This window comes from Manis javanica, chromosome 10 (genome assembly GCF_040802235.1).
Source record: "Manis javanica isolate MJ-LG chromosome 10, MJ_LKY, whole genome shotgun sequence".
NCBI lineage: Eukaryota > Metazoa > Chordata > Mammalia > Pholidota > Manidae > Manis > Manis javanica.
In genome coordinates this window covers 17,978,731-17,997,750 of record NC_133165.1, presented here as the reverse complement: position 1 = coordinate 17,997,750, position 19,020 = coordinate 17,978,731, and the positions used below count along the sequence as shown (strand labels likewise).

The following is a 19,020-nucleotide window of genomic DNA, read 5'->3' as shown; positions in this document are numbered from 1 at the left end:
TTAACACCACCAAAGCGGAACCATCAATACTGTTGATAGATTGCAATGCAAAGAACAAAGTATCATTTCGGTGACATCTAGACAAAAAATATATGCAGTATGGACCTAATCATGAGGAAGTATCAGACAAACCTAAATTTAAAAACACTGTACCGATTGCCTGCCTTCAACATGTCAGTGTCATGAAAGTCAGGGAAAGACTAGTCAAGACACTGTTATACAGAGAAAAATATCATGATGCTTAAGTTCATTAATCAAGTATAAGCAGAGACTGTCTATACACACTTGATTTATAACATTAAGTCAAGAGAGTATGAATTTAGAGATTTCCTTTCTTTTGATATAATATGATGTTTCTTCTACAACAACATAATAGGTTCTCAGGAGAGACTTGTTATAACAAGATTTTGTGAGAGTTCAGATTTGCCTAGAAGGTGACATGGAAAGTTGACCCTTGAATATTCTATGCTCTGAAAGGCAAAGAATCCAAAACATTAGTTTTGAAAATGCTTACGTAGTTTTAAGTTTGGCTTATTTGTTGAACCAGTAGATTGCCTAGAAGGGGCTGTGAGTTTTTAAAGATTGAAATGCAGAGCATATCACCATCTTGCAGATAAAGCTTTGTAAGCCCTGCAGCTACTATTACAGATTAGGCTGCAGTTGCGGTTTTATGTGAACTGGGCATAATTGGTCATCAGCACAAACTTAAGTTTATTGAATGCTTGCCTTGCCAGCATGTCTTTTGCTAGGTTTGATATATATCTGTGCATCGGGTAGCAGTTTGAACCCCCTCACACAGCAGTACTTTCAAGAGGGAACCCTGAGACAGCTCAAGGAGGGCCTGCTGGGGGAACACCGCTGTGAGTTGGGGTGCTTTCAGCAGAGAAGCCTCATAAACTACCCTTTCTGCTTTTGGCTTACGAGGTTCACTGCCAGATTGCCTAGCCACACAACTGCTGTTTCTTCTTTCTAATTTTATTTTCTCTCAGAACAAATTTTTAACTTACAGAAAATTGATAAGAATAGTGCAAAGAACTCCCATATATACTTCACTCTGAGCACCCAAAAACCTTATTCAAATTTCATTAATTGTCCCAAAGGATCACTTTCAGTGAGTCAAGATGAATGTTTTCCCCAGTCGTCCTGTCTTCCTAGTCTCCCCTAATCTGAAACATTTCTATCATCTTTCCTAGACTTTCATGACACTGACATGTTGAAAGCAGGCTATCAGTACAGCATTTTTAAATTTGGGTTTGTCTGATACTTGCTCATGATTAGGTTCATATTGCATATATTTTTGTCTAGTATGTCACAGAAATGATGCTTTGTTCTTTCCACTGCATCCTATCAACAGTATTGATGGTTCCGCTTTGGTGGTGTTAAATTTGATTCCTTGTTTAGGGTAATGTCTGCCACAGTTTTCCACTCTAGAGTTACTTTCCCTCATTTGTATTTAGTAAGTATTTTTGTGGGAAGATATTTTGAGACTCGAAAAATTCTGTTCCTTAATCTGTTTTCACCCATAAGTTTTAGCCTCCCAGTGAGGTTTATTGCCTGAATGAATAATTTAGTACAATGATGACAAATGATTCCTCATTCCATCATTCCTTCTGCATTTATGCCGTGGTGGTCTACTTGAAGAAAGAGATGCCCTACTTTTTCTCCTCCTTCTCCATTCCTTCTTCTTTTCCCTCCCTCTCCTTTTCTCTCTAAACTATGTGGACTAATGGGTTCTTATATTCAAATGGGTTACAATCCATTGAAATGACTACATATTATGATTATTCTATGTTCCCAGATTTGGCTACTGGGGTCCCCTTCAAGCCAGCTCTGCCCCTCTGTTCCTTGAGAACTTCATTTTTTTGGCCAATGGTGTTCCAAGCTTACCTTGTACTTACCCTGCCATGGCTTCAGCTTTTACCTTAGGAGCTCTCCCTACCTTTTGTGAAGGGTGATATTTAGAAACCAAGACCTCATTGTTTCTAGGTTTCTTGAAAGGTGAAGTGTATGTAGGTACACACACACATGTGCACCTTTATGTCATTACTTACCTCAGTATCTGTGTGATATCCATATATAACCATAACGTTTGTTCATAACAGCAGCTCCAGTTCCAAGTCAGCACACAGGGCTTATTCTTGCTTTTCCCTTTCCATGATTGTACCTCCTTTTGTCAATTGAGAAATGTGGCCCTCATTATCTTCAGTATGTTTGGGCTGCTCTTCACCCTGACAGATTCCTGGCTTGCACCCTGACCCACCTGTTTGCCTTCCCACCATGATGGAAAGAAGAGAGCAAGCTCCTTGCTGGAAAGATACTTGCTTTTCTTTTCTTTTTGTTGGCTTTATAAAGCAAGAACTATAAGACCATTGGATAATGTTGCTGACATGAAACCAGTTCTATTTCTGTCCACATTTGTGACTACATCCAGACCAAGATGAATATATCAAGATGTATTTTAATATACTGCTCTTTGAAAACAGCCTTAACTATGGAATTTGAAGATTGATAGTATCTACAATTTATGGCTTAATTCCTCTAAGTGGCATGTATAATAGCTTATTTTTCTCAAGAGTAAATTTAAAGTAGTAAAGAGTAAAATTTAGGGTAGATCAGTGGATGCTGTCACATTCAAATATTGCCTGTTACTGATTTAATGACTGAGCCATCTGTAAGCAGAGGGGGCCTCAAATGCCTTAAAATGCTTGTGTCTGGAGACATTTAGTTTAGAGTTAAACCATAGGTTAGTGGTTAAGAATGGTATTTATAGGCAACCAGGTTCATGAATGGTTTAAGCATCTATCAGTTGTTATTGTAGAGCAAATTATTCAACCCCTAGAAGCTTCAATTTAAGTACAGCACTTACATTTCAATTGTCTCAGTCCATTCAAACTACTGTAACCAAAATACCATGGGCTGGAACAATAAACGTCTATTTCTCAAGGTTCTGGAGGCTGGGGCATCCAGGGTCAAAGTGCCAGCAGATTCAGCATCTGGTTAGGTCTTGCTTTCTGGTTTATAAATGACCGTCTTCTCACTCTGTCCTCACAAAGCAGAAGGGGCGAGGGAACTCTCTCTGGGGTCTCCTTCTTTGGGCACTAATGCCCTGCATGAGGGCTCCATCCACATGGCCAGTCACCACCCCCAAAGGCTCCACCTCCTAATACCACCACCTTGGGAATTAGGTTTCAACATGAGTTTGGGGGAAAACATTTAGTTCATAGCAACAGGATCATTATGAATTTTGAGTGATATGCCATAGGCAAAATATCACTTGAAACATAGTGCATATAAACAGGAAATAGCTTTTATATTTTATCATTGGTGACATCTAGACTTTTAACCACTATGAGTCTTAATAGCAGATACTAGCACTGAATATCTGGTTTTTTAGAGCTCTAAGTAAATTAAATGGTATTTTTGCAATGCTGTATCTTACAATTTCAATAGGTACTTTTAGCATGTTGACCATGTCATAAATGCACAGTAAGAGAATCCACACAGAATTATCTTCTAAATATTTTGAAGGAACATCATGATACTCATTTTTTCTCTTCCTAGTCAGTATGAGGGAAATACAATATCAGTTTTTGTGGGAACAGTGAATGATACTACTGCAATATTCACAGGTTATACCTGTCAAAATGTACCTTTTGATTAGAGAACACTTGATTCTGAAGACTTTACAAATTGTTTCAATGCGCCAACCCCAAATCCTTTTATTTTACTGGAAATGCATGGAAAGAAAGGACATGTTGGGAGTCTTCAGAGATTGAATTGAATTTCTTTGATCATTTGTTTAAAAGTTACATCCCAGTTATCATCGATTGCCCCTCTAGAGACTGGAGTTAAAATCTGATTCCACTTTAACAAATAATGAGTGGAAATCCTGGAGAAATGGATGGCATGTAACATATGTAGAACAGAGATCTAAACCCATTTACATGTGCATACAAATGAAAGATGACTTTTAAGTCCTTATAATTATTTGAAGTTTAACTTTTCCATGTCCCTTTCCTTGATCAATATGTGTCCCTATCATTTCTAATGTTGGTAAGTTGGATAGGGAATATCATGGAAAATACATCAAAGAATTTGAAAATAAGGTAAATAAGTTTGTCTAATGAGCTTAAAGCAAAAAGATACTAAAGAGGGAATGAGCCAGAAATATGCACAGGCATCTTAAAAAATAAAACACAGGCTTCTGAGACAAGACTGAGCTGTCAGAAGTGTGAGTACTTTTTGTATTACAGTGTCTCAGACTTAGCCAGTGGAATTGAGTACTAGGTCTCACACACGGAAGAACACAACCAGTCAGCTCCTGAGGAATCTTAGTTTGGAGCAAAGCACAAAGTCTTCCTCTCAAAACACATCCTGTATACTCTTTTGCTCTATATGCATTTTCCTAGAGGGAGATGTTGTGAATCTTTATAACTCTCATAAATGAGTGACCACAGCATTCTGGCTCCTGTGACAGCTGCTGGTCTCGCTCTAGTAAGAGCCAGTTGGCGCTGGGCTTTCCTCAGTGAACTGCTTAATGTGACTCAGCTTCTGAGATAGCATCCTGCGAGTGCTGAGTCTGTAGGGCTTCAGGCCAGTTGCAGCTCATGGCCAGGTCACCAAGGCACTGTGCCTCCCTGAAGCTTTGAAGCAGGAGCCAATAAGCTTCCCCCGGGACTCCAGTCTCACTACATACTCTTTATTTAAACTGCTTCAGCAAGTAATAAAAATCCTTAGAAAACTTTGAGGATTCCCCTCACACCTTCACTCAGTGACAGCAGGCTAAGAAACGGGTTAGGGAGATACCAAGGCCAGCAGGAATTGAGCCCAAGTGGCAGAGCACTTTAGGAGGGGCTATAGGTGGACATAGCCAGATAAGAAAAGAAATGCACAGAGAGCCAGATTATGTTCCCCACGTTTTAGTGTTGACCAGAATCCCACATGCCTCAAGAGAATGCCCTTCCAGACCTTTAGTAATAATAACGCTTGAGCTCACAATCGTTCTGCAAGGTACCTATCTTTCTCTGCTTTTACACATGAGCATATTGAAGTTCAAAGAGGCTAAGTGACTTAGCAAGGTCACATGAGTTAATAACTAATTAGTGAGAGAGCTAAGTTTTACATTCAAACCCAGTAGAGGTCAAAGTATAGTTTTGTATGAATTTTTATATAGGTCTTTCTTTCATATATCCACATCCATTCATCCGTACCTATATACACAATATACTTTCCCATGAGTTCTTAAAATTCCAATGAGTTCTTTAGAATTTCTGAATCTTTCAGATAAATATAAAACACTTCTTGTATCAGTGATTACACTTTATTTTCTCTCAAACAAAATACAATGTAGAATAAAAGTAATATTTAAAAACTGATACAGAGAAAATACAGTGAATTTTCCTTTAACATGTAAACATTCTCCATAGATGGTTTTCTAAAGTGAGAAATATTTAGTGACCACTTGCCATGGTTCAAACCCAGTGCTAGAAGTGGGACTCTAGGGCAAGTGATCTATCTACAAAGTCTAGCATACACTGCTATACTGCATTGTCACCTCTGGTTTTAGTAGTTCATGCTGTGGATTTTTTAAAGATGTGAGGGTTTGGATCAAATACTCACAGAATGTGAAGCTGCATCAGTAAGGACAGTGTCTTTTAAAACATTTGCTTGTGCATAAAGGAAAGCAGTAATGCATGAAGGAAGATTGGAATATCAAAAGGTATGCAGTTCTGCCAAGTGCTTTTCATTTAATTAGACATACTCTTTACACATTAACTGTAAGCACTAATACATACCCATGTGCAAATATAAAACAATGTAAAAGAGAGTTTTAAAAATGAGAATCTGTTTTGATTGACCTCAATATATCTAAAATCAAGATGTCATAATGATATTTAGGGCTCAGAACAAATTTAATATTACTTTTAATTTTACTTTGTTTTTTAGGATAATTTTGTAGAATTTTCATGGAAAAAATAATTTTAGGGGTAGTTTTAGTGTGTTAATTATTCTCACAAGAACACAATTTAGCCAAACTTCTTCTAAAACAGCAAAAAGAATAGAATTTTTTCAAGTCTTTTGCCCCCCAAAAATATTCTCAACTATTGGTAATTACAAGCTTTTGAATTTAGAAAAGTCTCAGAAATCTGGTTGAGTATCTTACTTCCAATTGGGTTGTATATGAGAAATAAGGAAATTCTCCTATAGATAGAAAGCTATAGAATATCGCAGTCATAAAGAAACACTTACTTACCAGGAAAAATTTTAATACGTTCATTTCTTCTTGTACTAGAGAAGTTTGATTTGCTGGTGACAGCAATTGCTATTTGTTTCTGTCTTCTTGTTTTATTTCAGAGCACATTCAGAAAATGAAGGTACCTCTTTATCATCTGGCGACTCCTGTACCAGTCCTACTAAGATGGATTTATTATATAATAAGACTGCTAAGCAGTGTCTAGAGGAGATATCTGGTAAGTGTTCTGATTGATGGGTAGGTCAAACCTCAGAGTTTTGTAATCGCTTTGTAAGTCTTTTTTATTAAATCATGTTTGTGCTATACTATTTTTTCATAAGCATAAATGGACTTTGCACATCTCATACTTCTGAGAATCTTAGATATTTGTCTGTTCTACTTATAATGATCTCTTTGTTACTTTGTAAAAAATTCTGGAAAGAATTGTGGTAGTGCTCACAGGCTGGGATTTTAAGTCATTATTGCCCAAAATCAGGTTGAACATAATCAGACAAAACCTGGAGAATCTTCTGTTGTTAGTAAGGCAGCCCTTGAATATATTTAGAGATGTTAAAAATATTAAGGATCAGATGTCGCTTTAAGTTTTCAATGGCCAGTCCAACCATGTTCTGTCTTCAATTCTCTGCTACTTAGGCCATGTCTACATGGTCACTCCAAATGTGTATCATGTTAATTATATATGTATAATTATGGAAATACCTCATTTACATAAATAATATAAGAAAAAAAGACATTAACATACCCAGACACAGTTTGCCAGATTTTTAAGTGTATAAAACAGGATTATCAGCTTCAGTCCAGTGTTTTTACTGAGATCCAGATAAGCCTAGGCATGTATGGAGGGCCTCTGGTGAATTTTGTTAGATGTAGGTTATATAATATAATTTTGTTATATTCCTGAGGAACTAAGTAGGCTTTTAGTAAAATACACCACTCCTAAGGGGAAAGAGAGTTTAAGAACATTTTATGTGTGTCTAAGTACAAGAATGCATGGAAGTAGAGGTATGTCTATTATTCCCTTAAATCTCTGTCTCAGCCTTTGTTTATCCCAGAGAAAAAAAATTAAATAAGTATTTAATTTTAAAAATAATTACATACTCTAAGGACTCAGCGTATGGCTCTGAAGCTCACGAGAGTGACCATTTCACAAATCGGGGGTTTTTGAACCTTCTCCACTTCATCAGACTTGAAACATTTGGCAGTCACTAGCCTTTACTGCATTATCCACCGGTGGGTACTGGCAGCAGTGATGGCACAGCTTTCTAAGGCTCTTTTTGAAATTAACATCAGTGGTTAGCATTAGGCACCAGAGGTTTTGTGCGGAGATTACAGTGGGTCAGAGGAGGGTAGCGGTAGAAATGGTAACGCCAAGACATAGCTATGGGGATGCTACGTGTATGATTTTTTCAAATACTTTAAAAAGTGCTGGCTTCCTCATAGTTTCAGATGGTTCAGGATGATATCTATCTGTATTGTGACTAGATATTTTTTAAACCTAGTGTAGTGTGAGGATGCATACACCCCCCATATTTCTCTATTCAAGAATGTCTTCGATTAGTATCAATATGCCTATGAAATACTAGAGCTCAAATCTGTAGGAGAAAATGCATTTAGTACAGCTTGAATTCCAATTTTTATGTGAATTTTACAAAGGAACATTGTTTCTCTAATATATTACTAAGTATCTTTGAGTGAATAAGTAATCCATGTTTTACATTTTTCTCCTTTTCTTATTCTGTCTATCTTTTTGGTCATTTTTCCCTATTTCCAGTTAACATTTCAATTTAATGTTGTGATGATTTTAATAGAATGTTTAAAAGTGAAATATAAAATATAAACTTCAACAGAATATAATAATTGAATGGGCTTATTAGAAGAAATACTATTATGTTGTAGTAGTAATTATTTATATAGGGTCATAGGTTTGAGTCTATGATTTAGATAGCAATATAATAAAAGAAAGAAGGCAGCAAATAAATGTTGAAATGAGGCATATCTGGTTGTGTCACTTGCGCTATAACTCAGTTAAAATTAGCCTATAGTGGGGCAGTGAAAATTTCTATCACTGCAAACTTGAGATTTCATGGAAGAAAGATGACATTCATTTATGATCAGTAAGCTGTAAACTGAGTGGTGTAATTGGAGAACTCAGGGTAGGAGTGTATCAGCTGATCAGTGATGTCCATCATGAGAAGTAGACCGGTGATGAGACAAGCACTAGCATTCCCTGGCCGGCCTTTCTTCCAGTGACCTTGTTTTCTAATCCCTCCTGTGCTTCTCATGTTCATGGTCAAGCCCTAGGTCTGGTCATGTCAGAATCTACAACTTCTCTCTCATCTTGCTTTCATGCACCCCATTCTTGCTGATTATAACCTCCTTTCTTGTCAGTGCTCGTCCAGGGGTAACCGAATGCAATTTTACTTTTACATATAGCCTTTACTTCCTAAGCCCTCTCTCACTTCATTGCACTCACTTGATGAAATCACAGACCTGGTTACATTCAACTCCCCACCCGTTGCTTACCAGCAACGAATGAACCTGAAGAAAAACATATCACACGTTGTTGTGATTCACTTTTCGCTCATGACCCCCAACTCATGTGAACATGCCCAGCAAGCATTCTGCATTTCTCTGTTCCACTTTTTTTTTGTCATCTGAGAAATCTCAAACTCTTTCAAGTTCTTAGATGACAATTTTATACCTTTTCTTTTCCTCTCAAATCTGCGATACCACCCCTCCTATCCTTTCTCTGAACTCAAGACCTTGATCTTGACTTTACTGGAAAAAATTAAAACAGAGAGAAAAGAATTTCAGAAACCCTGGCTACCACATCTACTCATGTACAGCATTTATATTCATTTATTCCACCTTTCCTTGCATTTCTTTCTCTTCTACCACTTTAATATCTCCCTCTTCACCCAGTCATTCTCTTTAGCCCACAGGATACTACCATCTCTCCAATCTTAATTTTTTTAATTACAATTTTTCTTGACCCTTCCACAGCTTTCCTTCTCTTTCTGATTTCTGTTGTTGTTACTATATTCTGGCTGCTACAGAAACCAACCACAAGTGACATAAACACTTTAATTTATTGCCAAGCCCTCCCTTAGACTGGCCCACAGAATATTCTTTCAAAGACAGTGTAAGATATACTATATGGGAATAGAAATGTTCTAGGAAGTAGGAAAAAATGATTCTGGCCTCTGGACTGCCATTATTCAGCTGTTTGAATTTTTCCTTGGTTCCCTTTTTATGAGGTGACTGTGATGCTTAATAAATTCACAGGATTGTTGTGAGATACCATTTTATTCTTCCATCCATCTTTTCAGTAATCATCTCTGGTACCTTCAACATGCCAAGCATGCCGAGGGGTGGGAAAATAAGTGTGACTAAGACATGAATCCTTCTGTAGAAGAGTAAGAGAGAAACAAACTTTTCCACCCCAAATAATTGGATTACTGGATATATGGGAACAGCTAAGTTAGCTGTAATGACTTACACAGGGCTTAAAAGAAGACCATCCTTATTATTGTAGACTCCTAATGAGCAAAGAAACCAGAAAATAAACTCCAGGAAGAAACAACTTCAGTGAAAACAACTTGAAAAAAAAATTCTACTTACTTTATTGTTGTCATTAGCTTCTCATTGTCAAGCTGGGCCCTTTTCCTGCTGGGATCTTGGTAGCTCACTGGTTTTCTGTAACCCGAAGTTTTAGTGCTGTTGTTATTATTGAACTCTTATTGCTAGTGGTTGGTGTGGGAGCTTCATTGGTGAGTGATTGTCCTGTTCCCCAGGTGAAGTAGCCTGATGTTATACAACTCTGATGGTGTTGGCCGTGGCAGAGTAAGATCCAGGTTTTGTGACAGTTTGAAGCCTATGCAATTTGGGGGTGTCTGAAAACAATGCAAAAATAAAAAGACAAAAATAACATACAGTGTCCATTTAGGGAGGAGCCCGGGTGAGTTAGGAGCTCTGTATCTCCAGCACTATTGGCTTCATAGTAAGCGTACCTTGATGCCCTGTTACACTTTCGCCTGAACAGCATCCAGTGCTCCATCTAATAGCAGCACTGATTTTCTTCGGGGGAACCAAAGTCCCATCAATCTCTGTTCATGTGGTTCCAACAAAATTGACCCAACTATATCTAATCAGAGCAACCTATTCCTTGACCACAGTGATTCTTTCGCAAATGGACATGTGACCCACCAGTCAGAACTAATGAGAATCATTCTCAGAACTTTTCCTAAGAATATTAGGAAAAAGATATATTTTTCTACTTGACCTGGAGCTCATTAAAAGAAAGCATGGACCTGCTGGTAGTGGAAGAAACAGAAAACAAGAACCTAGAGTAAGAGAGAGTGAGCTCAAGGCACTTTAGGAAATGTCTGAGCCCTTGAACAAGCCACGTCTGAAATATCCCTCCCTCCTTCCCTGAGCTTTTTGTTTCTGTGACCCAAGAAAAATCCTTTTTTGTGCTTAAAGAAATGTGAAAAGCATCTCTACTTCATGACCTCTGAGATACAGGACATGTAAAGCTTTGTGATACTGTTAAGGAGCAAACTTGAGTGATTCATGTTGAAGAGCAGATTTGCTAAAGGGATTCATTAAGTTAGCTAGGAAGCCTAGCAGCTTATAACTTCATCTACCCAATAGCTCACATGAAGTAAAACATTGCCTCTTGATTATAGTGGAAATTTAAAATAGAATTTAATTATGGTGTGAAGATAAGTATCAGAAATGAGTGACACAAAATAAAACGACATTGGAGAAAAGTCAAGACTTACAATTTGGAAATCTACAATTTGGAGACCTCCAAAGTCTTTATGTGTATCATTCACGTTTCCTGTTTGTCATGTTTTCAGGGAATAAACCTAGTGATATTTACACGATCTGATGATGATGAGTCCATTAATTATCACAGTCAGGTGGAATGTATTAGGTAATTTGTAGCAATGAGTGGGTGAGCCTTTTGCTTCCAGCCTCTCCATTAAGATTCATGTTGCTACTTCAATATTGTAAGTCCTGCTAAATTGATGGTTCAGAGTTTACTGCCCTTGGTTGGGGTTTATTCTTATACTCATTGCAAAATGAATTCAGCCTCAGAGATCATCCCTTTCATCAAGTGCCAGGAGACCCTTAGAAATGTGAGTGAGCTTCATTTTTCATTCCACTGGAATCATTCAAGAAAGTTTTTCAATTTTTTTTTTTTACATAAGATCACACTTGCCCTTTTTACATATTTTTTGCAGAAGGCTATTTACCAATATGTATAACATTTGTTTAATGTACTTTTTAACCTTTATCTAGAATTTATATTCAACTGAACAACATTGAAAAATGCCAGACTGACTCAGTATCCGCAGAGCTGACATGTCATTTGTAAGAAAGTAATAAAATACTTAGATGCATTCAGGAAATCATTTTAGAAGTGAGAGTTTAGATTAAGCCGAGGAATAAGCTGATGGTTGCATGTGTTTTTTTCTGACTTACCAGACGTTGTGTTGAGTAATGGATAATATCTGGTATCTAAGATCCTTGTGAATGATCACTTAAGTTACATTTTTCTTGAATGTTATAAAGATTAAGAGCAAGCTCAATTTAGATCTTTTACTTAAATAGTCATTTTGTAATAATATTTACTAAAGAGCTAAATGCATTCCTTTTCAGAATATTATAGTAGCAATACTTTGTTAGGTCTTGGCAAAATTGGAGTGAGTCATAGCTTTAGCACTGACCAGGCGTATTTGTCTCCTATGCACTGAGGCTTCATCCACCACGGTATGTAACACACATTTATATGGATGAACACAAGTAAATATAAACACACCCATCTGAATGCACACCCAAAACAAGCAGAGATGGCTGTCTCTAGAGTTCCCTGCTGTTGTTCAGGGTAAACTTGGTAGACTGATGTATTTCCAAGGGAAAAAATACTGTAACTACAAGTGAAAACAGTGTCTTTAAACAAAGAAACAGTCAAAATACTCTTTTGATATTTTCTCTGTTAGGATTATATTGGCTCCATTGGACTTAGCCCACCCCTTCCTAGGTTTGCCCTACAGGAAGATGCTTCCTACCCTACCTAATCAGGATGGACCATGTGATTTGATTTGGTCAACAAAATTTGAGTGGAAAAATGACATCGGTTCCTCTTAGCAGAAGCTGTAGAGCCATTGCTTGGCTCTCTCTTTTCCCTGTCAGGAGATCACCATGTCCCCAGACTGGGGATGCTCTTTCAGCACGTGTCTTGTCTTAGTGTAAAGGGTACCCAGATCCGAGCTGCAGACCACACAGAGTAGACATTCATATGAGCAAAAGCACACCTTTGTTCTTGTAGCTGTGGAATTTCTAAATCATTCGTAAATGCACTGTAACTAGTCTAAGCCAGAGTTTCTCACCCTTGTTACTGTTGACATTGTAGTCTACAGAAATCCTTGTTTCCGTGGCTGTCTTGTCACTCTAGGAAGTAGAGCAGCCTCATTGGTCTCTGCCTCTTAGATGTCTGCCACATCCTCTGCCCCAACAACCCAAAATGTCTCCTGATATTTCTGAGTGTCACCTAGGGGGGACTCCATTGAACACCTCTAGTTTCAGCCTAGTTGTTCACAAAATGGAGTCTCAGAGTCTGCAGTATCTGAGCCACCTGGGATTATGTTAGAAATGCAGATTCTCAAGCCACTTCAGGATGTACTGAATGAGTAGGGGTGGCATGGGGCCCAGCAAGCTGTAGGTACTAAGCTCTCCTAGTTCTGAACATAAACATAGTTTGAGAACCACTGGTCTGAACTGATTGGTGCTCAGGCAGGCATCCTTGTATAGGAGAGGGAATAATTACTGCTTTTTCTCATAGATACTCAAGGTTAGCTTTTTTCAATGTCTGAAGCATAAGAATTCTCTTTTTGTGTGAGTCTATAAGACTTTAGAATATACTACAAGTGTACTTTAGTGTAATACAGGTCAAACAACTTGAAGTTTTATAACCTTAACAAATTTACTATAGTCTCATAACCTGGTGATTCACTGGGCCACAGCATCTCCAAATGCAAGGGAAAAAAAATGTTTTGCCTCATAATTGAAGGAGGAGTGGCATATTGATCTTTTAAAAATCACTTTATAAAATGATGTTTTAAGAAGGATAATTGTCAGTGTCTATGATTCAGTGTTTGTACCCTCCTTTTACTTAAATGCCTCTTTTTATAAACACTTTTTTAAAGAGTAAAGAATTGAGACTCAGCATTCACAATTCACAATTCACAATTCAGTTTTATTTTTTTCATTGCAAAATTTTATCACAAATGATTGCTGTTCTTTCCATCTAATTCCCTTTTAAGTATCTGTGGAAATGGATCCAGGTATGATCTGTCTTGAGCCGGGGCCTAAGGAATAATTAACTTGCAAAGTAGCTTGTTATCATATGAAAAGGTACAAGCAATGTATACTATAATGCTAATTTATAAGCTAAGCTGTTGGATAGTTTCCCTAGTTGAGGTTAGGAATGTGAGGTGAAAAATCAGAATTCATTTGATCATACTGGTTTAGACAAAAATGACAGGGATTAATGTATTATTTTGAGTGACACAAGTATTTCTATGTATTCCCCCCCCCCCTTAAAAGGAATGGTTATGTGTGGAAAACCTCAGAAGTTTTTCTTTAATACTCCTCCCCTTAGCTTTTAGTGGTATAGTAGACTCTACTGTACCTAATAAGGTTTTTAAGTCTTCCTAAAATCAGAATTTCAGGGCATCGATTGTAAAATACACAACCGGTAGAAGATAAATATCTTATGGGTTTTGTTTCTATTAAAGTATCAAAAATAAAAATCTGATGATGCTGGAAAAGGTTTATGAAACAGACCTGGAAAAATGCTCAATATAAAATAATAACATGAATTTTATGTTTTTTGTTCCTTTATATTATACATACTTGGCATCAACTTTCAGTTACATGTTTTGAGTGAAAATAGCAGGGAAAAACCTTTTGAGGTTTCCTTTTTTTTCTATTTTTTTTAATAGGACAAAATATTGATTTTTATTGTCACATTGGGATTTTACTAAATAGCTTCAGAATAAAAAGCTGTTGAATTTGTTCTTTAAAAGATGAGGTGAAGTCTTTCCCTTTAAAGCACTGTCTGTCAGCCAGTAGAGAGAGAGTGTCATACTACGTTTTTTAGATCCTTTACACTCTTGAATTTGATTTGTGCCTTTACAGCACAAATCCCCACATTCAGAAGGCAGATCTGCCTGCTTCAGCTGCCTGCAGCTATGGAACATTAGTCTGTCACTCTCTAAGTCAGGGAGTGTGTGTTTGTGTGTGTGTGTGTGTGTTTGTGTGTGTGTGTGTGTGTGTGTGTGTGTCCACGTCTGAGGCGGGGTGGCCAAGACGGATGTAAATGTAGGAGTGCAGCGTGTCATTCGGGCTCGGCTCTGAAACCTGTGGCATTCCAGGCTGGACAGCCCCTTCTGCCCCTGCGTCAGCCCGGCAGGATGCGTGCTGCCATGGCAGCCCGCGGCGTCCGCTGCAGCGGCGAAGGGCCCGCGGCCTGAGCGCGGGAGGAATACCGGCCGCCGAAGGCTCGTGCAGGGCTGGGCTCGCGCGCCGGTGTCTGCCCCTGCGGGCGCGCCGCGGACGCCGTGTGTGCTGCAGCGTGTCGGCTCTTCTGCAGGCGAGGGCTGCAGACCTCGGTGGGTGACGGGCTGCTCAGAGGTGGGGGGAAACGGGAGACATCGCCGGCGCTTCACCGCCTCCCGTTCGGGAGCTCAGAGGCGGTAGAGGGAAATGCGGACCCCTCGCCCTGCTGAGACATTCGATTGGGTGCAGACTGGGAAGCGTGGTTGGCTCCCTGGGCCACTTTTCAGCTGGAGCAGGGTCTTCCGCGAACTCTTGTCAGCTTCAGATCCATGCAAGCAAAACGTTTGTGAGTACTGCTGATTAGGAAATGATGTGGCAAGCTAAATTGTGGGCAACTAATTGACTGTAGCTCTAGATCTTACTTGAAGGTTTGAGCCTGCCTGGGCTTTCACTGGAGTGCATGTGCTAATTAAAACCAAAAGGGCCGGTTGCCATCTCCGTGTAAAGAGACAGTGTGAAGTCCAGCGGAGAAGCCACCAGAAGAGCCATATGCAGCGGCCCGCCGAGCTCTCCGTGTTTCGGGGCAAAGCAGGAAGGAGCGAGGGAGCTTGCCTTCGGAAGCAACGGTCTCTGACCAATCTTTCCCTCACCAGTGAGGGGGAGAGGAGACCCACTGTGCGCATTTCCAACTGGTTTGGAAACGCGGCAAAGGCCAGCCAGAGGGAGTCCAGCTATGCAGAGAGGCGCCCGCTGTCCCGGTTCGGCTCGCGCTCGGTGCAGTCGCTGTCCCAGGCCGGTGGCTCGGGGGCCCGGAGCCTCCTGCCCGCCAGCCGGTCAGGCAGCGGGGGCTTCGAGGGCTGGGCTTCCAGGAAAGGCTTGGAAGGTGAGAGTGATGACGAGAGCAGGTCGGAAGACGAAGACGCGTCGTCCAGGCCCAGCAGCATCCGGAGCTGGGCCGCAGAGGAGGGAGAAAGCTGCCTGCGGGAAGGCACAGCTCATCTGGATGAGGACGTCCTCCTCACCATGCTGGGCGACCTGGAGCAGGCACTGTACACCGACTTACTAGGTAAGTCGGGTTTGCTCCTGAGATGAGGTTGCAATTTTAAGTCGCTGCACATTTGCATTAGCCAAATATCTTCCATTCTTCCGACTGCTATTTAAAACCAAAGTTATGCAATTTTTCAATTCCTTGTTTCTTGAAATTCTTTCCTCTGTAAAAGTGAGCTATGAGAAACAGCTGTAAAGTCTGTTGAGTAAATAGCAGTCCACCTTGGGCATTATTGGCCTGGTGTCCAGTACGTTGTAGACATCCTTAAAATACTAACATTTAAAAATTCCAACCATGTGTTTTACTTAGTCATTAATGGGGCCTGCTCATTCGCTGTCCTCAGGGTGACCTCACCACAGATGAAGGTACTCACGGGTAAATTTTTTGTAGAGTGAAGATTCTCATGCTGCCTCAGTGGCATCTGAATGGATGGCCCTTGGTTGTACCTTCGTGACAAGTGCATGAGCTCCAGTGACACTTTCAGAAATTCAGAGGCTTCCTCTCACAGCTTAGCACACATACTTTAGTGTGTGTGTGTTTGTCAAAAAGTGTTCCTGAGTGTGCCCTTTACAACCATTTACTGCATATATGACTGTGAACTGTTTCTGTACTTTACAAACTGGGCCTTTATGATGACATGAGTCTCAGTAACTTCTGACACAGTCTTTAATTAGCTATATATGAAGATGTCTGAAGTAATCCTTCACTTTCATCATTAAACTTTAACTGTCGACTTTGCCACCTGCCTAGATAGCTAAACCGAATAAATTTTGTTATACCAAATTTTAGTACTCTACCAAAGTATATTTACATCTTACAGTCCCTTCTTCAAAAATCCATAAATATTAAACCATTGACCACATCATAATTTATATCGATGTGTATTTCCACAAAAGACTTCATGAAAGACTCTTTGAATTTAAAAGACTAAAACTTGACCAATGATTTCTTTGTTTCTGATTCCTGCAATTGAAGCTAAATGTAGGTTTGTTTTATTCTCTGTGTAGTCTATCCTGTTACAAGGTGTTTTGTGAGATTTTCTAGGGTCTTAGTAAACCAGCTTTAAACAAAAAAAGCTTAGAAAGACAGCAGAGACAAATATTGCTCTATTTTTCATGTCAGTTCAGCTTTAAAAGAGTAATGTTTCCACAGTTGTGGAAATAGTGATATCTGAATATAAATACACCAGGTGCCCAGACATTGAAGATTTACTTCCTCACCATTGTGGGATTGCTGTGATGAACTGCTTCTAATAAAAGACCCATATACAGTAGAAAGGCACAGAGGGAATATTATTTCTTAAGAATCTTTTCTTTTTGATCCTCTGGAACTGTAGAATCAAATAATATTCATATTTTGCCTTTAAAATGATAGCATTTATCTTGTTCTAAGTACCTCTTCTGTAAGTATTTTCAAAGATATGAACAGAGTGCAATCCCATGACATTATTTGTTGATTACACTGTTAAATCATAGCATGCTGAGGGTGGGTATATATAGGACACATGCCTTTTTGTGCATAAATAATACTGTCAGAGGGTAATCTCACCAGAAGTCTGTGTATTCCATGGTTTTTAAACTGAGCATCTGCTTATTGTATTGTATGGGATTGTTCTCTTTAAGGTTTTTTTTTCACTTATGCCAGTATTCAAAAATGAAAGATAGAAAGTAAGAGGAAGAGTTTATTCCAATAGCTCTGATATGAACAATCATGTCAGGGTAATGAAGCATTCAGCGCAGTTCCCTAAGTAATGAGGAATGTTAAGTTGGTTAATATACTCAAGCCCAGAGCACACAGGAATTTCAGGATTTCTGCCATGTGCTTGACTCTAGGTTCTGCTTCTGACTCAAAATGGCCTCTTCCAAGTTAGTTTTTAGGCAGAGTTCCTTGAGTTCAACTCTATTGTTGGATACGTCAGATAAAGATCTGTGCTACAACTACATGGAATATTTAAAAGGTAAATATAAAGCTGTTAGCCATATTTGATATTTTCCACCCAAAGTGTCTGGCTTAAACCAGATGAGGTGAGAATTTTCCATCCAAATCACTGTTGTGGTTATCCACAAAATTAGGGTTATTTCTCAAAATAAATCAGGCAGCTGTGCTCTAAAAAAGTAACATTTGTAATATAGATGGTGTGGAGGGATAATTCTCTGTGAATCAGATTAGTCATATAAAACTTGATTTCCTATTAAAAGGTGACAGTACAGGCAGTGTCAATTATAATGTGTATAATTAAAGCCTAAAAACTGGGAGCAGTATCACACAGATTAAATGGTCCCCCTGCCCCCAAGTAAAAATACAGTAGCACCAAATTATGCCTGTTACTCTGTGCGCTGCTCCTAGAGAAGACTTCAGAGGCAGTGAAAAAGCAGTTGCGCCAGTGTTGAAAACTCAAAGTGAATTGCAGAATCTATCATTCTGGAAAATGTGTGTAAGCCCTTCCAATCATATCTGACACTGAGGAGACTTCCTTCAGGAATAACAGTGACTTTGAAATTAGGGAGGTGAGAGAGGATTCAACATTTCTGTGACAAAATGAGTTTCTCTTATGTACTGTTTCTGCTAAGTTGTTATTAATATTTAATTTTATCTGTGCTTTTACATTTGGCCTTTTCAATGACATTTCTGTCCCCGTCCCCAACCCACTAGACATCAATTGGATACACATTTACAGGATGTGTCACACTTTTGCAGTCCTAAGGGGCTCATAAGTACAGTTAATGGGATCTTGCCTTTTGTGGGTCATTGAGAACATTTAATGCAACAAATTTTGATTTGGATATTATCTTTCATGATATAAATGAGGCAGCAGTTATGTTTTGCTCAATAAGTGCTAGGAGGAAAAGGCCCCTTTGCCTGACCATCACAGGTGGTGCAGTGTCATGAGTGGCTGTCATGACGAGTGAAACCAGAGGGAGGAAAGTCATGGTTCTGAAACATGAGAAGCAATGTGAACAAACGAAGTGGATTCAATTGGAAAAACCAAGGGTCCTGTTGGATGCCTGTTGGATTGGCAGAAGGAAATTTAGAAGGAGATGAAGAAGATATGAAGAAACATGTAGTGAAATGGAATATCTGAAAATACAATGTTCTTTAAGTTTATATTAAAAAGATGCGTGAAAATCATTCAAATAGCAGTGTGATCACT

At 39.0% G+C, this 19,020-nt stretch overlaps 1 protein-coding gene across 1 annotated transcript in view; it reads left to right on the top strand.

Annotated features, from left to right (window-relative positions):
- NAV3 (neuron navigator 3) overlaps nt 1-19,020 on the top strand; it is a 376,755-nt gene that overhangs the window by 199,576 nt on the left and 158,159 nt on the right. Inside the window, 1 exon segment of the mRNA XM_073214824.1 lies at nt 6,355-6,470. Within this exon segment, the coding sequence (XP_073070925.1) occupies nt 6,355-6,470 (116 nt within the window).